General features: G+C 45.2%; 1 protein-coding gene across 3 annotated transcripts in view; it reads left to right on the forward strand.

Moving 5' to 3' along the window:
- Positions 1-21011, forward strand: part of RNF216 (ring finger protein 216) — an 80852-nt gene that overhangs the window by 6171 nt on the left and 53670 nt on the right. For 2 of the 3 annotated variants that reach the window (XM_037384878.1, XM_037384879.1), the window contains exons 2-9: positions 8838-8966; positions 10097-10227; positions 11293-12147; positions 13935-14011; positions 17724-17826; positions 18734-18898; positions 19804-19918; positions 20204-20343. In XM_037384878.1, the coding sequence (XP_037240775.1) occupies positions 8900-8966; positions 10097-10227; positions 11293-12147; positions 13935-14011; positions 17724-17826; positions 18734-18898; positions 19804-19918; positions 20204-20343 (1653 nt within the window). In that variant the 5' untranslated portion in view covers positions 8838-8899. Of the gene's footprint in view, positions 1-3884; positions 4037-8837; positions 8967-10096; positions 10228-11292; positions 12148-13934; positions 14012-17723; positions 17827-18733; positions 18899-19803; positions 19919-20203; positions 20344-21011 lie in introns of those variants that run through there. The other variant, XM_037384880.1, reaches the window with a different exon arrangement.

Consider the following 21011-nt stretch of genomic DNA (forward strand, 5'->3'; position numbering starts at 1 on the left):
CTGCTCAGGTGTTGCACATGCCTTGCAAGGTTTCCATCGGTATTTTACTCTCGGTATGTCAGGCAGTTTAAGATGTGTTTCACTGTGCAGGGAACGTGGCCTGTTGGCTCAGTATGGCTCTAAGCTAGCTCTTGCATGTATTGAAGCCCTTCATCTGAACGTGTAAAAGCATCTTTCAAAGGCAGTGCCTGATCTTGGACTGGGAACACGTATTGCTTGTGTGCTGGTTGGGTATCAGCTGTGGTTGCATAGTGTCAGCTCTTAGGCAGCAGTTTAAGATCTTCCCCCTTCTTGCAATTTATTTTAGCATCTTAGTTGTGTTCTCCCACTTATGCCATGGTGGATGTGTGAGGAGAGAAGGCATCTGATCTGAATTCTACAAAAGACATTTTCCAGGGCATTTCTTCTCAAAGCTTAACAAATGCAGGTAGAACTCTGTGTGAGAGGAGGGTGACATGCTGTGGTGTGGAAACGTGACCATCTTAAGCAGGTCTTGCAGTGAAACCCTTTTTAACATGAAGCCACAGCTTCTGGCCGCTCACCCTTGAAATTATGGCAAGTGCAGATGCTTAACGTTGCTTAAAAAAAAGGGTACAGTTGGAATGACCAGAATATGTGACCTGTGAAGTCATTCTGTTTGGAAGTCCCTAATTCTGGGATGTTTGACACCTAGACTGGTGGCAAGCTTTTAAGTCGATACTTCTAGAAGTACTGTGCAGATTGACATGGAAATCTTCCTTTTTTTTTGCTAAGGTGGGCTAATGCAGTAAGCTGTGGTTTTTCCCCTTCTGTGCCACCTCAAGGTCAAGTCTCAGCTTTTACATTGTCAGCAGCTTTGCAAAATTGTGAGCTGTGCTTTGTGGACTGCAGCTATCCTTGAAAACAAAAATATTTTTTTTTGGTCACTTTAAAAATACAATTAAAACACCCTGCCCCCTTTCTTTCCATATTTGCTGCTGGTGGTGTGTTGTGCTTTATTCTGGAACACAACTTCCCAGGGGCAGCTTAGATGGTTTCCCGAGTCGCTCTGCTGGGCAGCAGCTTAACATCTAGGATGCCATTGCAACCTATCAATCCTTTGTTATTTTATAGTCTTCTGGCTACTAGCGCAACTAAAACTGACGCTTTGTGCTTTCTGGCCCTCTTGGTTTTGGTCTAGTCAGTCCCTCGCCGCTGCTGTTAATAGCAGTTTGCCAGTTGCGTGCGGCCTGCCTCCTCCTTATTCCCCGTGCCCCCTGCAAACAGGGCTGTGAACGGAGCAGGCTGCTGGTGCCTCATCTGTGTGATCATCAGTGCCGGAGTCCTAGGGTCACCCTAACCAGCAACCTTAAATCCTTTATTTCTTCGTTTCCTCTCCAGTGAAAAACAGTGCTGAGATGGTAACCCGAAGGCTCCTGAAGACGTGCATCCACTTTGTTAAGTAACTACTTAAAAGCTTGCGCTTGGTTTTCTTTGTTCGGTTATACCTTTTAAAGGTGACATTCAGGATCCTTGAAAAAAAGGAAAGAAAAAAGGGAAAAAAAAAACCCCAAACTACTAAGGATTTGGAGAGGAAATGTGTCCTCTTTCCTGGAGAGTTCTATGAAGTGTGAGTAACAGAGGAGCACTCTCATGTATGTCCTGTGGCACGAGGGCACCTCTCTTGGTTTTTTTCTGGGTGGCTGCTGGGTTGGTGGGGAAGAGAAGGCAGCTGTAATTAATGTTACGTAGGGCTGTGACAGGGTGCGTGCAGCACCCGATCGTCCGTGGAGTCCAGCTCCTTCAGGCACTGGTGGGTTTAATAACGGTGCTGCTCAGAGAAAGGAGCCTCTGCCGCCGCCTCTTCATACGTGTGAGTTCAGGGTAAGAAAACTGGAAGTAAAACTCGCTCTGGAAGCGGCAAAGCTGCAAATCACATGATGTTGTGTGCTCTTCCGTTCGTCCCCACCCTTATGCCACAAAATCAGAACAAAACCGTTCTTTAAAGGGATGGTTTGGGAGGTTGGCCGTGAGCCCACGGAGGTTGGTTTTGCGTGCGCTGCCCTAGCGAAGTGCTGAGCTGCTAGCATCTGACTTATTGCTGAAATGCTAAGCTGGTGCCTGTTTGTGATGTGGGAGGGAGGTCTGGGATTTTGGGGATTGTGCCGGTTGACCTTGCACGTGCCAGAAGTGTGAGACAGGTGGAGTAGATAGCTCTTACAGGAGCTACCTGTGGAGACACCTTTTCTTCCCTCAAAGCCTTGAATTTCCACTTTGCTGTTAAAATGAGCCCAAGGCAATGGTATTAACTCTCCTTTTTAACCGGACTTTGTAAATTTAACTTTTTTTTTTTTCCAGGTCTCAGTTTGGTAGGGGAGGCAAATGACTGATCCAAAGCTCCCCACCTCTTGTGCGGGGCATGTTTTTTTGCATACGTCAGAATTGGTGGTCTCACACCGATCAGAAAGATGTGATGATAGGGAGCCCTGTTATCAGGGATTGTGGGAAGGAACTGAGATGTCCAGCAGTTGATCTTGGTACCAGTCATCGGGCAATAGCTCGAGGACATTGGGAACTTTGAGTTGAATTTAATTAGTAGCTGCCCAGTTTTGGGGAAAAAAGGCATCTTTTAGAAGTTTTTCATTTTAGAGAAGAGCTCACAGAGCAGAGATTGGTTTTGCTAGGAAAACTGGTACGTTGTAGGTGGCCAGCTATTAGGTGAATAAGATAAAACTGGACAGGTTTCTTTCCTCTTGTACTTTGTGTTCATAGATGCAATAAAAATGGAGATTGGTTATTTCAAAAAATTAGGATTAAGTGATACTGTCACCTTTAATGGAATGATGAACTGCAAGTGAAGTTGGTAAGTCTAGTGGTGTGCAGACTTCCAAGTTGACTTGCAAAATGAGAAAAGTATAGTTATGGATTTGAACCCAAGTAGTCCTTAAAAATCTGCTCTCTTAATTGCTCCTGACTAAGTGATTTTCATTATATTGGAGCAGTGACACATAGAGGTGGCTCATACCCTGTGAGTCCATAGCCTCTCTTCTCAAAATATCTTCTGGTGTGTTCTTGGTAATGCTGATGACTGAGAATTGACTGTGAAAACACACAAGCAGAGCTTGGAATGAAGCTACAACAGACCATACAGGATGTTAGTAAAGCTGGACAGCCCTGTGTTGGTGAGCTCGTGGTTTGCTCTTCAGGGATGCAGGGACCACTAAGCGCTCTGCAGTTATCGAGAGCCGTCACATCAGCTGTGAGCCTCGGTGGCAAGGGCATCCCTGGCTTCGGCACATGTTTCACGGGACAGTTTGTCTTCTTGGGAGCTTTTGTGAGAGAACTAGAAGTTGTGATTGCTGCCAGAGAAGCTTGATGACTCCTTGTCCCTCTTGTCCATCTCAGTAATGTTCTAGCCTGGAGCGCTGCTTCCAAAACCAGTTATGTTGCTGGTGTGGCTGCAGGAATAGTGGCCGCTCTTTTGAGATGTTTTCTGAACAAGGGGGGGGGGGGGGGGGGGCTTATCTTGTATATATTGGGAGGTAACCAGCTTTGATTTACTTTTCACAAAGTAAATCTAATGCTTCTAATGTTATAGTGTCTTCTGTTTTGGTGTGACAAAATCAATTCTCTGGCTTTCAGCAGCAGAACTGTGGTACCTGGCTCTTAACGGAGAAAAAAAATTGTTCAGCTTTTGCTCCTTGATTTTTCTCAGTTCTCAGGAGTCCTGTTTTCCCCTTCTTAGAGGGTGTACATGTCTATCTAAAATAATCTGGTAAACCAAGCCAGCTGCTAATGTCTTGTGAAACATTTAGGGAGTGTTTTAAAACTTAAAAACCAATTTCATTATCAAATGATCTTCTTGTCTGTTCTTCCTCAGCAGATGTTATGGGTCCAAAAATCTACATGGATGCGGTCATCGTAAATCTATCCCCGTTCTGTGCTCTTAAGAGGAGCCTTTGTGTGGTATCTGTAGCTGGTTGTGCTGTTTTTGTAGCAAACCGAGCTGCTGCTGGAAACCAGGTGGTCTTGCCTGCGAGCCACTGCCCACGCACTCCTCTGTCTTCAGGAGGCTGGGGTAAGGATTTTGGGCTGGGGCCAATGCTTTTGTTTTGGTGTAGTTTCCTGCTTTTGCCAGAGCTGTGGACGGGCCTCCATGCAGACCTGCTCGGCAGAAGCCCTGCTGCAGGTTGCTTCAACCCCTGGCTTTATTCCTTTGCAAGGTATGGTGCGGTGGCAGTAGCTGCCTTGTGCATAGTAAATAGGGCTTGTTTGTGCCTAGCGGTTCTTGTCGGGCTTATGATCAGGGGATTTCTAATTTTTCGTTGGGATGATGCTGCTTAACACGATCAACTGCTGTTAAACTCTCCCTGCTTTTGCTAAGTGAGTGTTACAAGCAGCAGCCCCCAGCAAATCGTGAACCCTTTGAAATGTTTCAATGAAACGCTTGACAGTGAGTCAGGCTGGTTTATTTCCCTTCTGTTGTGCTTTATTTTTTTTCCGGAAGTGCTGAATTTTTAGCTTTTCATTTTGGTGGTTGTCACAAGCCATGCATTATTCAAGTAGCTTGTCTGTGTTTTAGCAGCTTGAAACGAGCTAGAAATCCACCTTGCTTGCAGGCTACCGGCACACACGTTTGCTGCCTGCAGGCAGAAAGTAGGAGTTGATGCTCTTCTGTCAGTGTAGGTGAGCAACAGTGGTGCTGCTGTATGGGGAAGAGGCTAAAACACGCAATGATTTGATGTTGCTGACATCTCTTTCAAGTTGCTCTTTTTTCTTTTTTTTTTTTTTTTTTCCTCCTCCTTTCCCCTCCCCTGCTTCAGTTGGATTTTCAATTCCTACCTCCCCTGCAGTGCTTTCTGTCTGATCCTGTTGCCTTGAGCTAGAGCCAGAAAAGTGCTTTGAGTCTGGTCCCATCTTGGGTATGTGGGAGTTCAAGATCTCAAATGCTGTAAGTAAGGGAAAAAATACATTACACTGTGTCTCGGAGGGGGTCTCCCCTCGACTGTCGCTTTAAATTCCAGCACCATCTGAAGATGCTCATTGCAGCACAAATGCGAGGTGGAGGGAGCAGATCCGAGTTCTGCTCCAATTACTGCAGTCCCAAAACGCCTGCATATACTGGGAGTTTAAATATATGCACAGTATCAATGCTTGCTATTTTTAGGTTAGGCTAAAAATATGTAACGTGGTGTTTGCAGGGATTTTGAATGTGTTTTGGAAATCTTTGTGTAAGCATTCCATGTGCACCTGAGACCTGCTTCATCTCTTAGCAGCTGATCCCTCAACCCACGGTAGTGGTTGAGACCAGTGGTTTTATAGATTATATTTTTGCATGTAGGAGAAGCTGGTTTGGGAAGTACGTGCGACTTCAACTGCCAGTCTAAGATCTGTCAGTTCAAAGAACAGTTACACGTCAGTCCCTGATGGTCTCTTGATTTTTCCAGTGCTGTTCTGTTAATGGGTTTTCTCCTCTCAAGTTGCTGTAGGAAAAACCTGAATGGGGAGGATTTTATTGCCTGTGCAGTGAAACAACTTGGATGTGCAGAGTCATGAATACGTGGAGTGATGTGGAAAATGGAGGGGAGGTTTGGTGGAACCGCATCTGCAGCGTGGTGATCTTTGCTGTGCTGTCAGTGGGTGGCTTCAAAGTCATGACGAGAGTTTTGTGTCAGCCAGATTCTCTATAGGGATTCAAGTCCCAAGTCCAGTTTGGTGTGTGTACAGGTGGGAGTTTATAAGAAAAAGAAAAAATAATAATTAAAAAAAGGCTTGCATGTTGTATGTCTGCCTGCTGCCAGGTCCTTTTCTGTTGCAGCGGTTCTGGTACCCTGTCCTTGACTGTATTGCGTAAAAGCTGATGGTCATGTTAGAGCTTGGTTATAGGTAGCCTTATTCTTTACCTATAAATAGGCACTGAAATCACTGAGGTAGTGTGGAATAGCTGCTTTCCATCTGTCTTGCTTGCATTTTTATTACGTTGTTTATGTAGGGTAAGACCCTAGGGTGGGTGGCTTTGATCTTGTTACTTCACATTCTTGGCAGCCTAGCGCTATAAACATGAATAAACTTCTTATTCATGCCACTAGATGGAACTGGCCCATGCTTATAGATATTTGTTTAAACTTGAGCGCTGTATTGAGTATTGACACAATGAATTGCTAGCTCTCGGTGGAAGCTTGGCTTCTACCCTCAAAGCAGTGCTTTATTAAGCTGCTTGGGGTTTTATGCAGTCTGTTTTGAAACAGAAAAGTGGTATAATGCCAGTTCTTCCCAGGCTTGGCTTTTTTGTTGTTGTTGTTGCCTTGACTGTGTATTACAGTTAACGCTATTTATTATATTCCTGCTTTTAAACCACCATGGGTCTTCTGGTGATGTGTGAACATCTTTCACTTCTGGGGTTGGAGCAGGAGGTAGACAGTCTGTTATCCCAAATATAATTTCAGATTATTTGCTGTACCTCTTTCTTGGTGCTCAGGGTTGAAGTGTGCAAGTTCCTCTCTGTGGGAAGCAGAGCTGCCTGTAGAGAATATGGGCTTCATGTTAGTCTTGGGGCTTATCCCTTGTTCTTGGATGTGGACAGCTGTGGTTTAGCCAGCATTGGACATAGCACCTTTTGAGCTGTTTGGGAGAAGACTGTGCTGAGCATTTGCAGTGTCGACCCACCACACAAACACGCGTACCCAACTCTGCTAATGCATTGCATGCCCCCGTAGGGGAGAAATATCCAAGCTACTTAGCTTTGCTCAGAGCAAAGCCGAGCAGACACCTGTCTAGCCCCTGTCTGCACCGCTTGATGCTGTGAGGGCTGACTTGTGGCTTTCACAATCGTCCTTGGTCTTCCCCAGCCAGTCTTGGAGCGATCCTTTGCTGGTTTTGCCTGCTAAGAGGTTCCTTTGTTGAGCATGAGCCTGCATGAAGGTGCTGGGATGAGGCAGGTGCCAGCTATGCAGGGGCCCTTGGTTGTTGCAAGGAGTGCTTTGTAGGACCAGCCTGCTAGGAAACAGAAGTGGCTGGCATGGGTAGAGGAGCTGAGGAAGCCTGGGTGCTGCTCCTGGCTTTACTGCTAGCCTGCTTGGTGGCCCTGGCCACACTGGTCCTTTCCATGCTTCCATTTCTCCATCTTTTATATGGCAAGAAGCATATTGATCTTGATTCCTAAAGTACTGAGATAGCTAAGGATGGAAAAATTCTATGCAGGGCTAGGTGGCAGGGGGAAAATACAACTGAAATAACGTGGATGTGACCTCTCAAAAAGGACAGGGGCTGTGCAGGCTGCTGCTGCCCAAAGCTGGCTGACTCTCAGCGCTGCCATGCAGCGTGTGCTTGCTGTTAAATGTGGCTTGGGTTTTAGCTTTAAGTGCTAAATTATACTTTTAAAATTTCTTTTCTTTTTATCCTGTATTAAAACATTTTGAAGATGGTAATGACTAGTTCCTTGAGGGGGGTGTAGATATGAGTACATAGTATGCATCTGAACTGATTTCTTCATTTTGCTGTCCTAGCTGCAAATCCTATTCCCTGCAGAGGAGGTTAAGTAGAATTATTGAGGAGGAATTTATACAGCTCTTGTGTACTAGCAAACAGGGCTTTATAGCAGACCCACCATTTTCTTCCACCTTAAGCATCAATAAATATTTAACAACACAGATTCCTCTGTGCTCTAATAATGAGATGAATATTTCTCAATAAAAAGATCTCCGTTCTCATTGCAGTGATCAAATTGTGCTCAGAGTCCCCGTATGTATTCAGCTGCTCTGCAATAGTGGAATTGAGAGCTATAAGCTGACGGAGCATAAAATGGAAACCTACTGTTCAGGTTGCAGTGATTCCTCTGACCCCCTAATCCTGTCTGGGAGCCTCCAGCCGTCTCATTGTGCCTCTCTGAGAACAGGTGGGGGGAGCAAATTTTAGTCCCCAAAGCTCGGTCCTGTGGGGGAACCTGATCCCTGTCGTGCTCGCTTTTCAGTTTGAGAGCAGGTGGCGTGTTCAGGAATTTGTACCAAACCCTTGTTGAGGAGGGAATGTGCCTAAACCAGGGAGGTCTTTGCTTTAAAACAGCAGATGGTGGCTAGGAAGTGTGCTCTGTAAATGTGACTTGTTCACAGTGCAGGCACAAAACACACGCTTATATACTGCCCTGCCAGGGGTGCGGCTTCCTCCTGACATGCCAACAGCATGGATGCTGTGGAAGTGAGCTCAGAGCATCTCTGGTCCCTCTGAAGTCTTCCCTCGGCTTGGAAGCACACAAGGGCATGGAAGGTGTGATGCTGGTGGCTCCGTTTCAGCTGTGTGGCTCAGCTCCTAGTCAGCTGAGCTGCCAGTTCAGGCCCATAATATGGGCTGTTCACCACTTGTCTGTGGTAGGACATCATGGCGTGGGGTGCTGTGGGGGATGAGCTGTGGGCTTACATGGTGTTGTCTGTGGCAGCTCAGGCAAGAGGCTTTCGCTGCTCTCGCCAGTAGATGGTGGCAGTAACACCGCTGTGTGAGATGATGCATCAGGTTTTTGACTTGGAAATGGGAGAAGATCCACATATGGGGAGGGTTTGAGTCTTGGCTGAACAGAACTGCATTTTTCCCCCTCCCTGCCTTTCTGTGATTGCGTAGCTACAAGCGTCTTCGTGTCATCTTCAGAGAGGCTCCTCGGGCCTGATTGCGCTCCTCAGTTGGCTCTCTTTACTGTCGGAAGGGAAGATAACAAACGTGTCTGCTTTTAGGCACTGAGAAGGTGGTATGGAAAAGTATCCTCATGGAGGGACCGTACTGGGAAGGCCAGGAGAACCCCCCCCAAATGATCGAGCAGCTTAGTCTTGGGAAAGCTTGGTCAAGATGCTGCTGAGTTTGCCTGACTCTGCTGTTTCTGTTTTGTCCTCTAGTTCCTCGTGTGAGCCTGACTGCCATGGCTGGGCATTGATGCTTTTCAGTACAGCTGTTCAAAATGGCAGAGAAAGGTGGAAATGAAGAGGTAATTAACTTGAACAGCTTCCGTAGTCACCGAGGGAAAGGTGAGTACAGATTTGTGCGTATTTCTGAAACTCTTTGTAAAACTCTGGTTACAAGCAGCAGGATTCATAGACACTGAGCTGGCAGGAGTGCTGTTAATGGGGGCTGGCTAGTGGTCTGGTTTGCCATGTCATACGCTGCTCTGTTACACTTCCCAGCCACCTACAGAAAAGTCTTTCTTTTTATGCAGACATGCAAAATACTTGGCTCTGGTCTTTCTCATGTTGTACTGCCTTAAGGCAGATTGCTAACTTCTTGGGAACACCATGTAGAGGTATTTCGGCAGATCTAAGGGGCGTATGGTGTTCCACCTTTCCGAGAATCTCATAGGAGAGAGGCTGGCTCTGCATTCGTATCCTCGTAGGGCTGTATGTATTGGCACCTGTTCCTCCAAGAGTGGAATTCAAAATGATGCTTTCTGTGTATGCCTGAAAGGTGATAAATGAACGCTCATGAATACTTCGGCTAAAGTATAAGCCAAAACTTTGTATCACATCACAGGGAAGGCATGGTTGTATGCTCTTTCTGCAGTACAGAAACCCTCTGTTTCTGTACTGTGTGCATAGCGTGTGTATTCCACCCTTGACAGGCCTTGAGGGACAAGGTTGTCATCTAATCGCAGGATATCTTCTGTACCCAGCACCAGGGGCTCTATCTCAGTCTCACATAAGGTACTCCTGCAAAGTCACACTCTTTCAGAAGAGGCGGAATTGCATGAACAACCTTATCTCTCCTCTAGAATGCACTGCACGTTAATAAAAGAAAAGGAATCGTCCCTGAGATACTGAAAGTTCAGGACTTCTCTACAGAAATTAGGAATAGGTAGCTTGTTTGGAATAACTTTTGCAGCAGCTTGACTTGTGCTGATATTTGGGATAGAAGAATTTCTGTGTAAGTGTCAGAGTGACTGGTGCATGTGCTGGTGTGTGTGCAGGGGTTTTGGTCAGAGGGCCAAGGGAGGTAGGAGTGGTGCTAACAGTAACTTGCGAGGAACCAGTGACCTTTGAGCGCTTCTTCCCTGTTGCTGCAATGCAAATGTGAAGATTGCTTTTTCGGATGTTTCGGTACTTGTGCCCTGTAATTTCAGTTATTTACCTTTAGCAAATAGCTAACTTTACTTACTTTACTACAGACTGCATAAACCGCAGGGATGAAGGTCTTATCATGATATCAGATTCCTCGGATGAAGAATTACCCTTGCTGGAAACGCCAGCAGAGCAGAAGCATGAGGAAGATGATGACGATGTAGTCATCTTGGCAACGGTAATCTTTCATTCTTTCGCTTGCCCTGCTTTATTGATGGCCTTTATAGCAGACTCTTGTGCAAATACCTGATGCATTCCTTTGAGTGTACTGTCCGGTTACAGTAATTTGCTTTAGATGTCTGAAATGAATGTTGAAATGATGGCATTTTGCTGTCTTTAAGTGTTTAATCGTATTTTGGGCGTGGGGGGTGAGAACTAGCCTGCTAAATTGCAGTGTTAAGGTCTACTTAACGAAGGCTGTAGCTTCCATAAAGTTATTTATCTAAATCCAGAAAGGTAGTGCTTTGTAAGAGGATTTGATGTTCCTTAGAAGGTGGGTTTTCAAAACAAGCCTTGTTTGACCTTGTATGCTTTATATTCCTCTGCGCTATTTGGATTCTTGTTGGGCTGTTGCAGGCACTTAAATTTTTGCAGTTTCACAAAGCTAGCCCGCCTGATAAATCCCTTTCCACTGGTACAGGTGGTCACACAGAGGAGGGCCAAAGGCTTTAGCTTATCCTGACTATTTTAAGTGTCTAACTTCGTATCTAAGCTATACTAAGAATACATTAACTAGAGGCATTGAGGAAATGGGTTGCAAAGCTGACCTTTCTGTTTCTTAGTTGAAAATGGTAGCACAGGATACTCAGAGTGTTGGCATACAGCATTCTGTCTGCTAGAAGCAAGAACAAGGCCAGAGATCAATGTTTTGAGCTTTGGTTCCTGCCTGTTTAAATAAACTGGTGAGAATGCAAATATGCCATCAGTTAGTTCCTCCTTCCCAGACTGTTTTACTGGGAGGGAAGTGAGTACTGATGTGAGCTTAGGAAATTATTCCATTCTGAAAGTCCTGTGCATCCTTGGTTCTGCCAAATGTTTTCTTAGCACCTGGGGACAGACTGAGGATGGAGTTCAGTGAAACAATGATATATAGATTGCAGTTTTATGCCTTAAAACTGTTTAGCAAGGTGCCTTATTCATTGGTTTTCCCATCAGAAATTGATTAGATACAAAAGATCATCTGGAGCAAGGATTCTGACATGCCAGAAGAACTCCTGCTTACTCTTGTCTATCTTCTTTTTAGATCCCAAAGCATCAGCAGCTTCTGCGCCCCAATGTCATCAGACCTGCTGCTCAATGGCAGGGTGCAAACCCTGTGGGAGAAGGAGGATCTAAAAGTGCAGTCGAGCCCTTGAGAAGCGTATATCTGCAAGATGAGATCGCGACTCTGCTGTGCCAGGGAGACCGGTATAATCACATGGTGGAGAGCAGTGCTGGACCGAGCTGGGACAAGAATGTGACCTTTGCCTTGCAGCAGCCTGGACCATCTGAGCTTAATGGTCCCAAGTTTGAACTTACAAGTAACGAGGAGCCTGGCCCAAGTTTGCTTCCAGCAATGAAGACGAGTCCACAGCCTGTTGTTAACAGAGAAGTGGTTAGAGTGGAGAATGCAGACCTTCCACCACAACAGGAAGAAAAGGTAGAAGCCCCAGGATGGCAAGGAGAGGACTTGGAGCCAGAGCAAAACCCCAGAGGAAAAGGTGCTACAGCCAACACAGACCTGGAGATCCATGAGAGCCAGCTGGATCACCCATACTTCCAGCCGTTGGAGGGTGAGCCACATGCTGTAGTAAATGGTTGTGCTCCTCAGCAAGGGCAACCTGAAGCAGACCCAGGATCTTTGAGGGCATGTGGAGAGAAGGCTCCTGGGCCAGCCTTCCCCCGACCTGAACCACAGCAGGATGGGATTCCAGGTCCTGCTTCACCCCAGCTGGCGCATCCACCAGAAGAAACGGGTCAGCAGGCAGCAGTAGACAATGAACAGCCAGGTCCAGCGTTCCCTGCACAGGGCTCTCATGAACTTGGCTGTAGTAATGTGCCAGAACAAGGAGCTGCTGGGCAGGACCAAGACCTCACTGCACTGCTCATCAGAGAGACAGTAAGTATTCCCAGGGCTAGTTTGCCTTCTGTGTGCCTGTTATTTTCAGACAGGTTTTTCAAGGTGTGTAGCGTTTCACATGCTCACAGCACATCCCTGTTGACTTCAGCTGCAAATCCTCTTCGTTTTGGCTGTGACTCAGCTGTGCAGCAGGTGAAGAGCATGCAGTGAACTGTCTTGGAAAACTTTGGTTTGAAAGACTAGCCCCAGCACTATGGCAGAAGTGGTGAGAAGGTCTGAATCTGGAGGGCACTGTTAGCTTTGGGATGGGCTCTTGGCCATAGAGGTTTTACGAAAATGATTGCAGGGTCTCAGGGGCGCAGCAAGGTGAAATAACTTGGGTCTGTTCCCTTAAAGGCTACTGCCCTCTCAGTTCTGTAGGATTTTTTTTGTCTGGCTGATTCCTAACCCAACTCTGTAGAGCTGATTTAGGAATGGAAGTAGAGCTAAATGAGCAGAACTGAGACACTGAACACTGGCAGAGGGATGGAGGGTGGGGCAGAGAGAGCTTGGAGGTACATGGCTGAGGGCTGCGGCTGCTTTCAGCAGGCTCTTCTGAAGTAGTTAGGTCCGTGGCCACATTTAGGCCACCATGGTGGTCAGGGGTGGGTAATGGTTGGCCTTGTGGTGTGGATTTCCAGGCAGTAGCACTGAGGGATTATTGGATAAGCAGCACCAAGACTTGTGTGTGTGAACTCCACATGCTCCTTTCTGACACTGCGTGTGAAGCTTAGCATGAGGGACACTAGCTAGAAGAACTGAACCACCAAGAAGGGTACTCTTTTAACCTTTGGTGTATTCAGCAGCTTGGGCAATGTGTATGTTTAAAAACAAAACAAAATTAAAAAGTGGTGATGCTTCACATGGTCTAATGTTCCCCCCACCCTGCCCCATGCACACTTCTCCCCTTCGATTTACTGGGAAGGAAGGGTCTCTCTTGATGCCTTATGGAATACTTTTTTGTAAATAAGTGTGTACCACTAAGCCCATCCCCTCCACATCTTCCTTCCACATCCCATATCTGATTCTGTTCGGGAAAACCGGGGTTGAGGAGAATAATCGTTAAGCAGCAGTCCAACAAAATTCAGCTCTTTCCAGGTAAGACCTTGCTGATCAGCGACTTGCCTACAGATGGGCAAGTAGAATCTCTTGCGTTGTCAGGATTGCTTGATGACCCTGACCAGTCCAGTCTTGCAAAGCAAAATATCATATGGTGCAATTAATTGCAATACCTGTACAGGAACCCAACAAGAGAAAGCAGCAAAGGGTGCTCTTTGCTGCATGGCTAATGCTGGGAGAGCTTTTACAGACATGCCAGTAAAGGTTTGTTGTCTGTTCTGATCTTGTTGCTAGTGTTTCTGCGTGCTTTGGGTGTGTATACATATTGTTGGGTTTTTTCCTTTTTGCTTTGGAATGTTGTATTTCAGCACAGTCTGGAACTCCTTAATCTTCTGTCTGAAGGTAAATATTAGCTTTTCTTCTGTTGTAGATCATACCTACGTGCCTCGCCTCTTGCTTGTTGGGCCAGGGGCTCATGGCCACTCACATCACTGCCCTTGCTCTTCTTGTGAGAAAGAGCTGTTAGCAATCGTTCTGTGGAGCAAAGGAAAGCCAGCAGCTTGCAGTATCCAGGCAGGATGGATATAAATGGTCTCTTGAAATTCATTTTGGCCCTTGTCTCAGGAGTGTGCTAGATAATTACCTATAAATCTCTGTCTCTGGTGCTGTTGCTAGGTTGTGCTGCACAGCTCCTCTACCTATGTAACCTTTAGCTTTTTCTACTGTAGGAAGCAAGATTCCCAGATGTGAAGAAGGAATATATTGAAGAGCTAATCAGCATCAAGAACTGCTATGACTTAAATGTGTAAGTATAAAGCTAAGAGCTAAAGTGTAGCATACAACAGTCTGGCTGCAGTCACATTTTCATTTCCCTGCCCACTAATGACGCTGTTCTAGAGCATATCCAGGCTGGGAGTCAGCACTGTGGTGATAGTGCCAAAAAGCAGTGGTTTAGGGTTTTTTCTTTCCTTTTAATAGAGCTTTTTTAAAATCCTCTCTAAGTTTGACATTGTGCTGTAGCTTCTCTTCTTTTAAGATAACTTGCTTATTTAAAGATACTACATATAATTTCCTCCTAACTATTACTAGGATTCTTAAAAAGGGTGAGTGTCAGGATTAAGGTGTTCAGATGATTTCTGTAAAACTCTAGTATGAAGGTGAGTTGGTGAGGTTTGAGTTGAAGAAAATAGTTTCCTACCTCTTCATTTCACTGGCTTTTGGCTTTTTCCAGGTAAAGCTGACACCAGTTTGGACTCCCTTATTTAGTGTTGTGATATTGGCTTTTATCCCCTTTACTGAAGCAAGTAGCAGTGGTATTCTTTGAGTTCTCTCACGTCACTTTTTGCAGATGGAATAGAGCAAACACATTTAAGGGCTGGCAGGATTGATTCTAGATATCTGTTGAGGGACTGATTTTGGTCAAACTGAGCAGAAACACAAGCCAAGAAGGGAAGTAGACAGAGTGGAAAATCATGGTGAGTGTTGCTTTCCCAATTGTGTTAGCAGCTGAACAATTCTGTGGTGTTCATCATGCTTGGTATCTCTGGGAGTCATGTTAGAATCAAAAGTTTAAAATAAAGTCATTAACCTTAATGATAAGTTGCATCATCTCCCTGCCTTTGGGTAAAGCTTGCACAGCTGAAGGGTGAAGGATTGCGTGTGTTGGCACCAGCAACACAGAGGGAAGAGTGGTTTGAAGTAAATCACTTGTGACTTGTGTCTGATGTTAGGTGGCCCCTCTCTCTTTCTCCCTCTGCAGCTGTCACTGCTATTTCAAACATGTTGAAACTAGTTATTGTGTGACACAAGAATGAAGAATAGGTGTTGGTTGCCAGAGTATTCACCCTATCTTGTATGAATCCAATGCCCTTTCCAGTTAACTAGGGCACTAATTAAGCAGTGTGTGAGTGCATGAGGCTTAGAATTAGTTACTGGACCATAAATAAGTTAACTGGCAAGGAACTAAGGATGATCCCATCCGTTGGGCATAATTTCCTACTCTGCTGCTTTTGCCTGTGTTGTGAAGTCGTGCCTCCAAAGTAGGGCTTCTTGGTTAGAAAGTCATCAGCCTGTAACTTCTTTCCTCCCTTTCGAAAGGGCTTTCCCTGGAGCGGTGGCGTAGTCTGCATGAGAGGGGCTTTCAGGTGCCCACACCGTGTACTTGGTGCACCTCAGTGTGGATGCTTGAGTTGGGAGCGGTAGGGCCATTCCTCAGGGTGACTGAGCTCTTGAAGTTGGACATCTGGCTGCAGGACCCTCTCACAGATTGTGTGAAAAAACTCGTTATTGTGTCCTGCGGGGATTTAGCGAAGCCTGGTAGAATTAAATCCCAGTATTGGCTTCTATCAGTCTTAATGTGTTCCTTCCCTTTTTGCTACCGAAATCTCTTCTCTGCTATTGTGTGCCACAGACCCAGCGAGATGAAAAGGTGCTTACAGGCTTCCCTGTAGGCCATCTACAGTGTCTGCTCAGTGGTGCGTTACCCACTTACTGGATGATAAAGATTTCTTCTCCATATTTTTATTCCTTTAACCAAACTATCTTTTGAGTTGTCACTGCATCTTTTGTATGAGAACAAATGGGTCAAAGCACTGGTCAGCCTCGCTGGCAGGGTCTCTTTGATCTCCGTGGTACGTCAAGCTGAATCAGGCTTGAAATATAATAAATAAGGGTGGCTGGGTTTGGGCAGGGATGAGGCTTTTAACTGGCTCCGTGTCCTGTGGTGCAGATATTAATGAACAGTGCTGCGAGTGTGCGTGCATTGCGCGCTGGGACCCACTTAACTAATTGTCAGACATTGAAGGTTAACATCTCTGAAAATCCCGAGCATTGAAATGGCAACATGCAGAACAGTTCAAATGTATTCTGACTGTGCCCCAGCTGAAACCCTTGCATTTGAGCTGCAGTGGTTTGAGCTCCTTGAAGTTTCTGTTTTGTTGGATTAAAACAGTTATCTTTTGTAAAAGGGATGCGGGGGGAGGGCTGGAAGCTATTAAGCACTCAGTGCCAAGATATTTTGTTGTTTTCCGAAATGATTGTCTTAAAACTTTCAACCGATGTGAAAGATAAGATGTGGGAGCTCCTCTTAGCAGGGTATCATCTATTCAGCTTTTGTGTGCAGAGGCATTCACAGTCAGTCAAAAGCTTCTGGCTCAATATGTCAATACCTGATTAAACAAAAAGAAATGCCTCTGCTTTGAATGTGAAAGCAGGCCTAAAGTAATCGTGCCTTGATAGTGGGTTAATGCTTTAAGCCAGTTCAGATTTCTTAATTAGGGACTGATTTCTGACATCAGGAATGTAAATTAGCTGCAATTATGTCTTTGCTGCAGCCTAGCACCTTCTCATTCAAAAAGTTTTACAAATGTTAATTGCTTGTCCTAGCTCCTTTCAGAAGGATATTATTCTAAGGCTGGGGAAACTGAGGAACAGCTTATGCTCCTTGACCCAGTGAGCACAGCTGGTTAGTGGTGGTGGAGAATAAGCTATGACAGTCTGATTCAGACAGGTAGCCTACAACAAGCTTCCCTGTCAAAAGGGCTTCTGAAGTATTTGTGGATCTCCAGCAATGGGGTATTCTGAAACTATTTGCTAGAGTCTTTTCTAAGCTGAAATACTCAGTTAAGCTAAATTTCCCTGACAGTTATGATTGTTTGTGGTAAGACCTCAGGTATGCTGCATTTACAGGCTGGTATGCAATTTTTTCAGCAATCACAGTTAGTGATTTTCTAAATTATATTCTCACTAGACCAGTTTCTAGTGGAAGTGGACAATGCTGGTGTGATTTCAAGCTTTATTACAATGAAACCTGTATTCAGAGTACATGTTACATGTAAACACAGTTTAAACGTGTTTCCGTCTCTGCTGTAATGTGAAAGTAGATTGAGACTGGAGGCTTTAATTCAAACGAGGGTCTTTAATCTTTTGTTGAGGAAGACATTGGTCTTTCAAGGGTTTTGTAGGGGGTTGTATGCTTCTTTTTCCATAGATGCATTTGTATTGGGCACAGTAGATGACAGCTGTGTTTCAGTTAATGCTGCTAGTGTTGTCATTGTTTTTTCTGGTACAGTCTTCATCACGTTCATTCCAGAGTAGCAGGAAGTTAGTACGCCTCAACTCTTAGTCATGCAGGAATTGACATGTGCTTAAAGGAGGTACCGCTTTGCCACGACTTCACCCGTGGATCTGAGTGGGGAAGTAACCCTAACTGTTTACCTCTGGCATGGGGAGGTGTCTGTTGGCTAGTAGGTCACCCGTAAAACCTTCATGAGTATAAATTTAATTGTCAAAAGACAAATCTATTTGCTTTTCCTTCTGCAATTATACAGGCAATCATTCTTCACTCAATCCTCAGTCATTTACTTGCAGTTTGCTATAGTCTGGGACCTCCCTTGGTTCTTATAGGGCAGGCTGTGACTTGCCTGCCTAGCCTCCTAATTACAGGATGCTGAAAATTAGACAAGCGAGGAATGAACCTGAGCTCCCAAACCCTGAAGTAACTATATTTATCTTTTCAGACTTTGTAACTTCCTTCTGGAAAATCCAGATTACCCAAAGAAGGAAGGCAGAGTGGTTTTAAATCCCAGCAGCAGCCTGCTTGCCAGCCAAGATGAAACAAAGGCAAGTGAGAGAGTATCCTTATCTATAGTATGCCTCTCATCCAGTCTGTTCAACCGGAGTGGACCTTGGGATGTCTGGTTCTATTAGCATGTATTTTTAGTGTGTTTGGTTGAGCCATACTTTCGTAGGAGGCTTCTGGGTGCATTTAAGGTAGTGTTAAATAGCAACAGTTAGTTGCTTGCAAGATGACTTCCAAGACTTCCCTGTTTTGCTGTTGCGTAGCTGCACAGTGTCTGCTCTTTTGCCTTCAGCGAGACCCTCTGCCCTGCCTGCCTGTCAGCTCCCCCAGCTGAAGTGTTCATTTTGATAAGTGCTGCAAGAATTCCATGGTCATTCTGTCACATGAAGTAGACTTGGCCCTCAGGTCTCTCTTGTGTGACCTTTAGGCATTGCCTTTCAGCCTCCTAACTGCACATCTCCCTCCAGCCTCTTGATGATTTTTCTTTTTTTTTTTTTAAGTCCATTTGACAAAAAAATTTGAGCCACTTTGAGCATGTTGAAATAGCTGTGCGTGGCCCGAGAGAGAGAAATGCTGAGTAACTCTTTCTACTCTTGGAGGCATCTCTCAGCCTCAAGCTGATAGTTGTTCACTCTCTACAGCAGCCTACCCGTAGCCTCTCCTCACTCTCATGCAACCACGTTCAATGGCTTTAAACTCCATCGCGTGGGTCCAGCTGGGGACAGAGCTGCAGTGTGGTGCAGCTCGGCTCAGGTTGCCCACACAATGTGTATCCCCGTAGGCTTCACACCTGTGCTGCGCTCTAAGCTGCTGCTTAGGCAGGTGCTCAGGACTGGGTGCCGTGTAGCCTGAATTTTGGGTGGTCTTGCAGAAGGTCCTGATCGCTGAAAGGGTGTTCTTGTCTGTATTTATACCAGCCTTTTTACATCTTTCACATTTTTTCCTTAGGTGCCTAAAGTGGACTACTTCGACTTTTCCAAACTCGCCCCACTTGACCAGCGGTGCTTTATTCAGGCAGCTGACCTCCTTATGGCAGACTTCAAAATGCTGAGCAGCCAAGACATCAAGTGGGCACTACATGAACTCAAGGGACACTATGCAATCACACGAAAGGTTCTCCATTTCAAGTCTGTTTTCTTTCCTAGGGTTATCTCTTGTGTCTGTGGAGAGCAGTGTGACGTCTTTTGCCTTATTGGACCATCTGCTAGTGTGTGGTTATGGGTTTTTTTAATACTCTTCCTTTTCTAAGAAGTATTAATCCATTTAGTAGAGACTTGCAAAATTTATCAGCTAGATGGAACGCTGCAGGTAGCTTTTACTTTTCTCTAATAGGAGAACTGGGGAAAACACTAGCTAGTTGATGGTAGGTGACGCATTAAACTGAGAAGTGTTCCTGTCTGTCACCGCTGAAGTGTGCTATAGTTGCCAGTAAAGCCTAGGCATTTAGCTAAATCTTAAAACATTTAACTGCTGCTATTAGTTAACTGACTGCATGTAATTGAAAAGAAGCCCAAGTCTCACTGTCCTGTTTCTATTTATTATGACTTGTGGAATGAGCCCTATATCCTGGAGCTGTGAAGACACCGGTTTCAAGTATCAACAAACTGAATGTAAATGTGGCTTTAAGCTTTTGGCCAAAAACTCTTTGTCTCTTCACTTGCTTGATTGAGCACTGAGTATTTGAGCTTTTTTTCTGTTGAGTTTGGTTTTTTTATTTAAAAAAAAAAAAAGCCCAACCAGCTCTGTTGCATCAGAGTGGAAACCAGCTGTGTTAGAGTAATAGCTGAGGTGTTTTGAAGTATCATTTGGTTATCTTGGTTTTTGTGGGATGGCTGTTTTAGGAGTACATAAAGCAATAAGGTGAGCAAAGGAAAGGTATACTTGCCTCTGTATGGGGTGCTGGGCTTTCACGTTTTGGATCAGTCTTACGTGCGGGTTTAGTGTGCTTCAATTTGAAGTATGTGCTTCTGCTTTCTTCCAGGAACAGGCAGGATTTAAGTCTGTATGTTATTTTCTAGGCCTTTTCAGATGCTATCAAAAAATGGCAGGAGCTGTCTCCTGAAACCAGTGGGAAACGAAAAAGGAGGAAAGAAATGAATCAGTATTCATATATAGACTTCAAATTTGAGCAAGGTAAATACCAAGCTGTGCGTCTTGTTCTCTCTGCATCATTACTGTAAGCAGAACTGGCTTGCAGCAGAAAGTGCTGTCCTTGGGAAGGGATACAGTCCTGAAAGAGCTCCGTTTCTGTCACTGTCTGGTATCTGTTTTGGAGATACTCTTCATTAGTACCTCTGTTTGGTACGGTGCTATTTGAGATACTGAAGTTACGCAGCTGGTGGTGTGTGGAGGAAGAAAGGTTTAAGCTTTGTTCTGGCTGCTCCATCCTGTTTCATTGTGTCTTTAACTCTGCTTTAGGGGATGTGAAAATCGAGAAGCGCATGTTCTTTCTGGAGAATAAGAGACGGCACTGGAGGACCTACGACAAGCGTGCTCTTCTCCCACCGGTGCTACTGGAGCAGGAATTCTATGAGCAGAAAGTTAAAGAGATGGCAGAGGTGAGTGGTAGGAGCTGCCTTCATCTTGTGTTGCAAACGACTTCAGCTATGGTAGAGGTCTTGGCCCTAAACATGGAAATCTGCCTCTTGCAGAAATTCAAACACTGAACAAAATATTGAATAACTGACTGCCTTTGCCTCTTCACTACCTGTTAACATGTATGACTCTTCCCAATTAACTCATTTTTGAAGGAAAAAAGCCAAGCGCAGAGTTTCATATTTCCTTAAATACATAGCTGCTGCTTTTACAAATACTGTTCTGAGCCTTTTGCGTTACGAAGTAGTAAAAGCTCTACCAATTCATTCTTTCCTCTAACTGTTAGCAGGCTTCTCTGCTGCTTTAGGACTTGTAATTGCAGCTCAGTGGTGGTGGTGAACAACCACCAGGCCCAAGGCAGTCTGTCCACTCCCTCTGCCTTCCACAAGTTGGCAGTCCTCTGTCTCCAGAACGCCTTGTCTCGTGCTGAGGACCATGTGTTTTGAAGCAGAACCCTGCAACACCCGCTGGCATGTTGTCTTCCCCTCGTAGTCTAAGGGAAGACTGCATTCACAGCTCTGCACCTACAGTCTTTCTAAAGTAGCTACTGAAAGATCCTTGTCTCTTAGGCAGATGGATAGCATCCCCTTTTAAACACAAAGCTAATGTTCCTTGGGGCTTTCTTTGGAGG

Source organism: Falco rusticolus, chromosome 4 (assembly GCF_015220075.1).
Source record: "Falco rusticolus isolate bFalRus1 chromosome 4, bFalRus1.pri, whole genome shotgun sequence".
Lineage (NCBI taxonomy): Eukaryota > Metazoa > Chordata > Aves > Falconiformes > Falconidae > Falco > Falco rusticolus.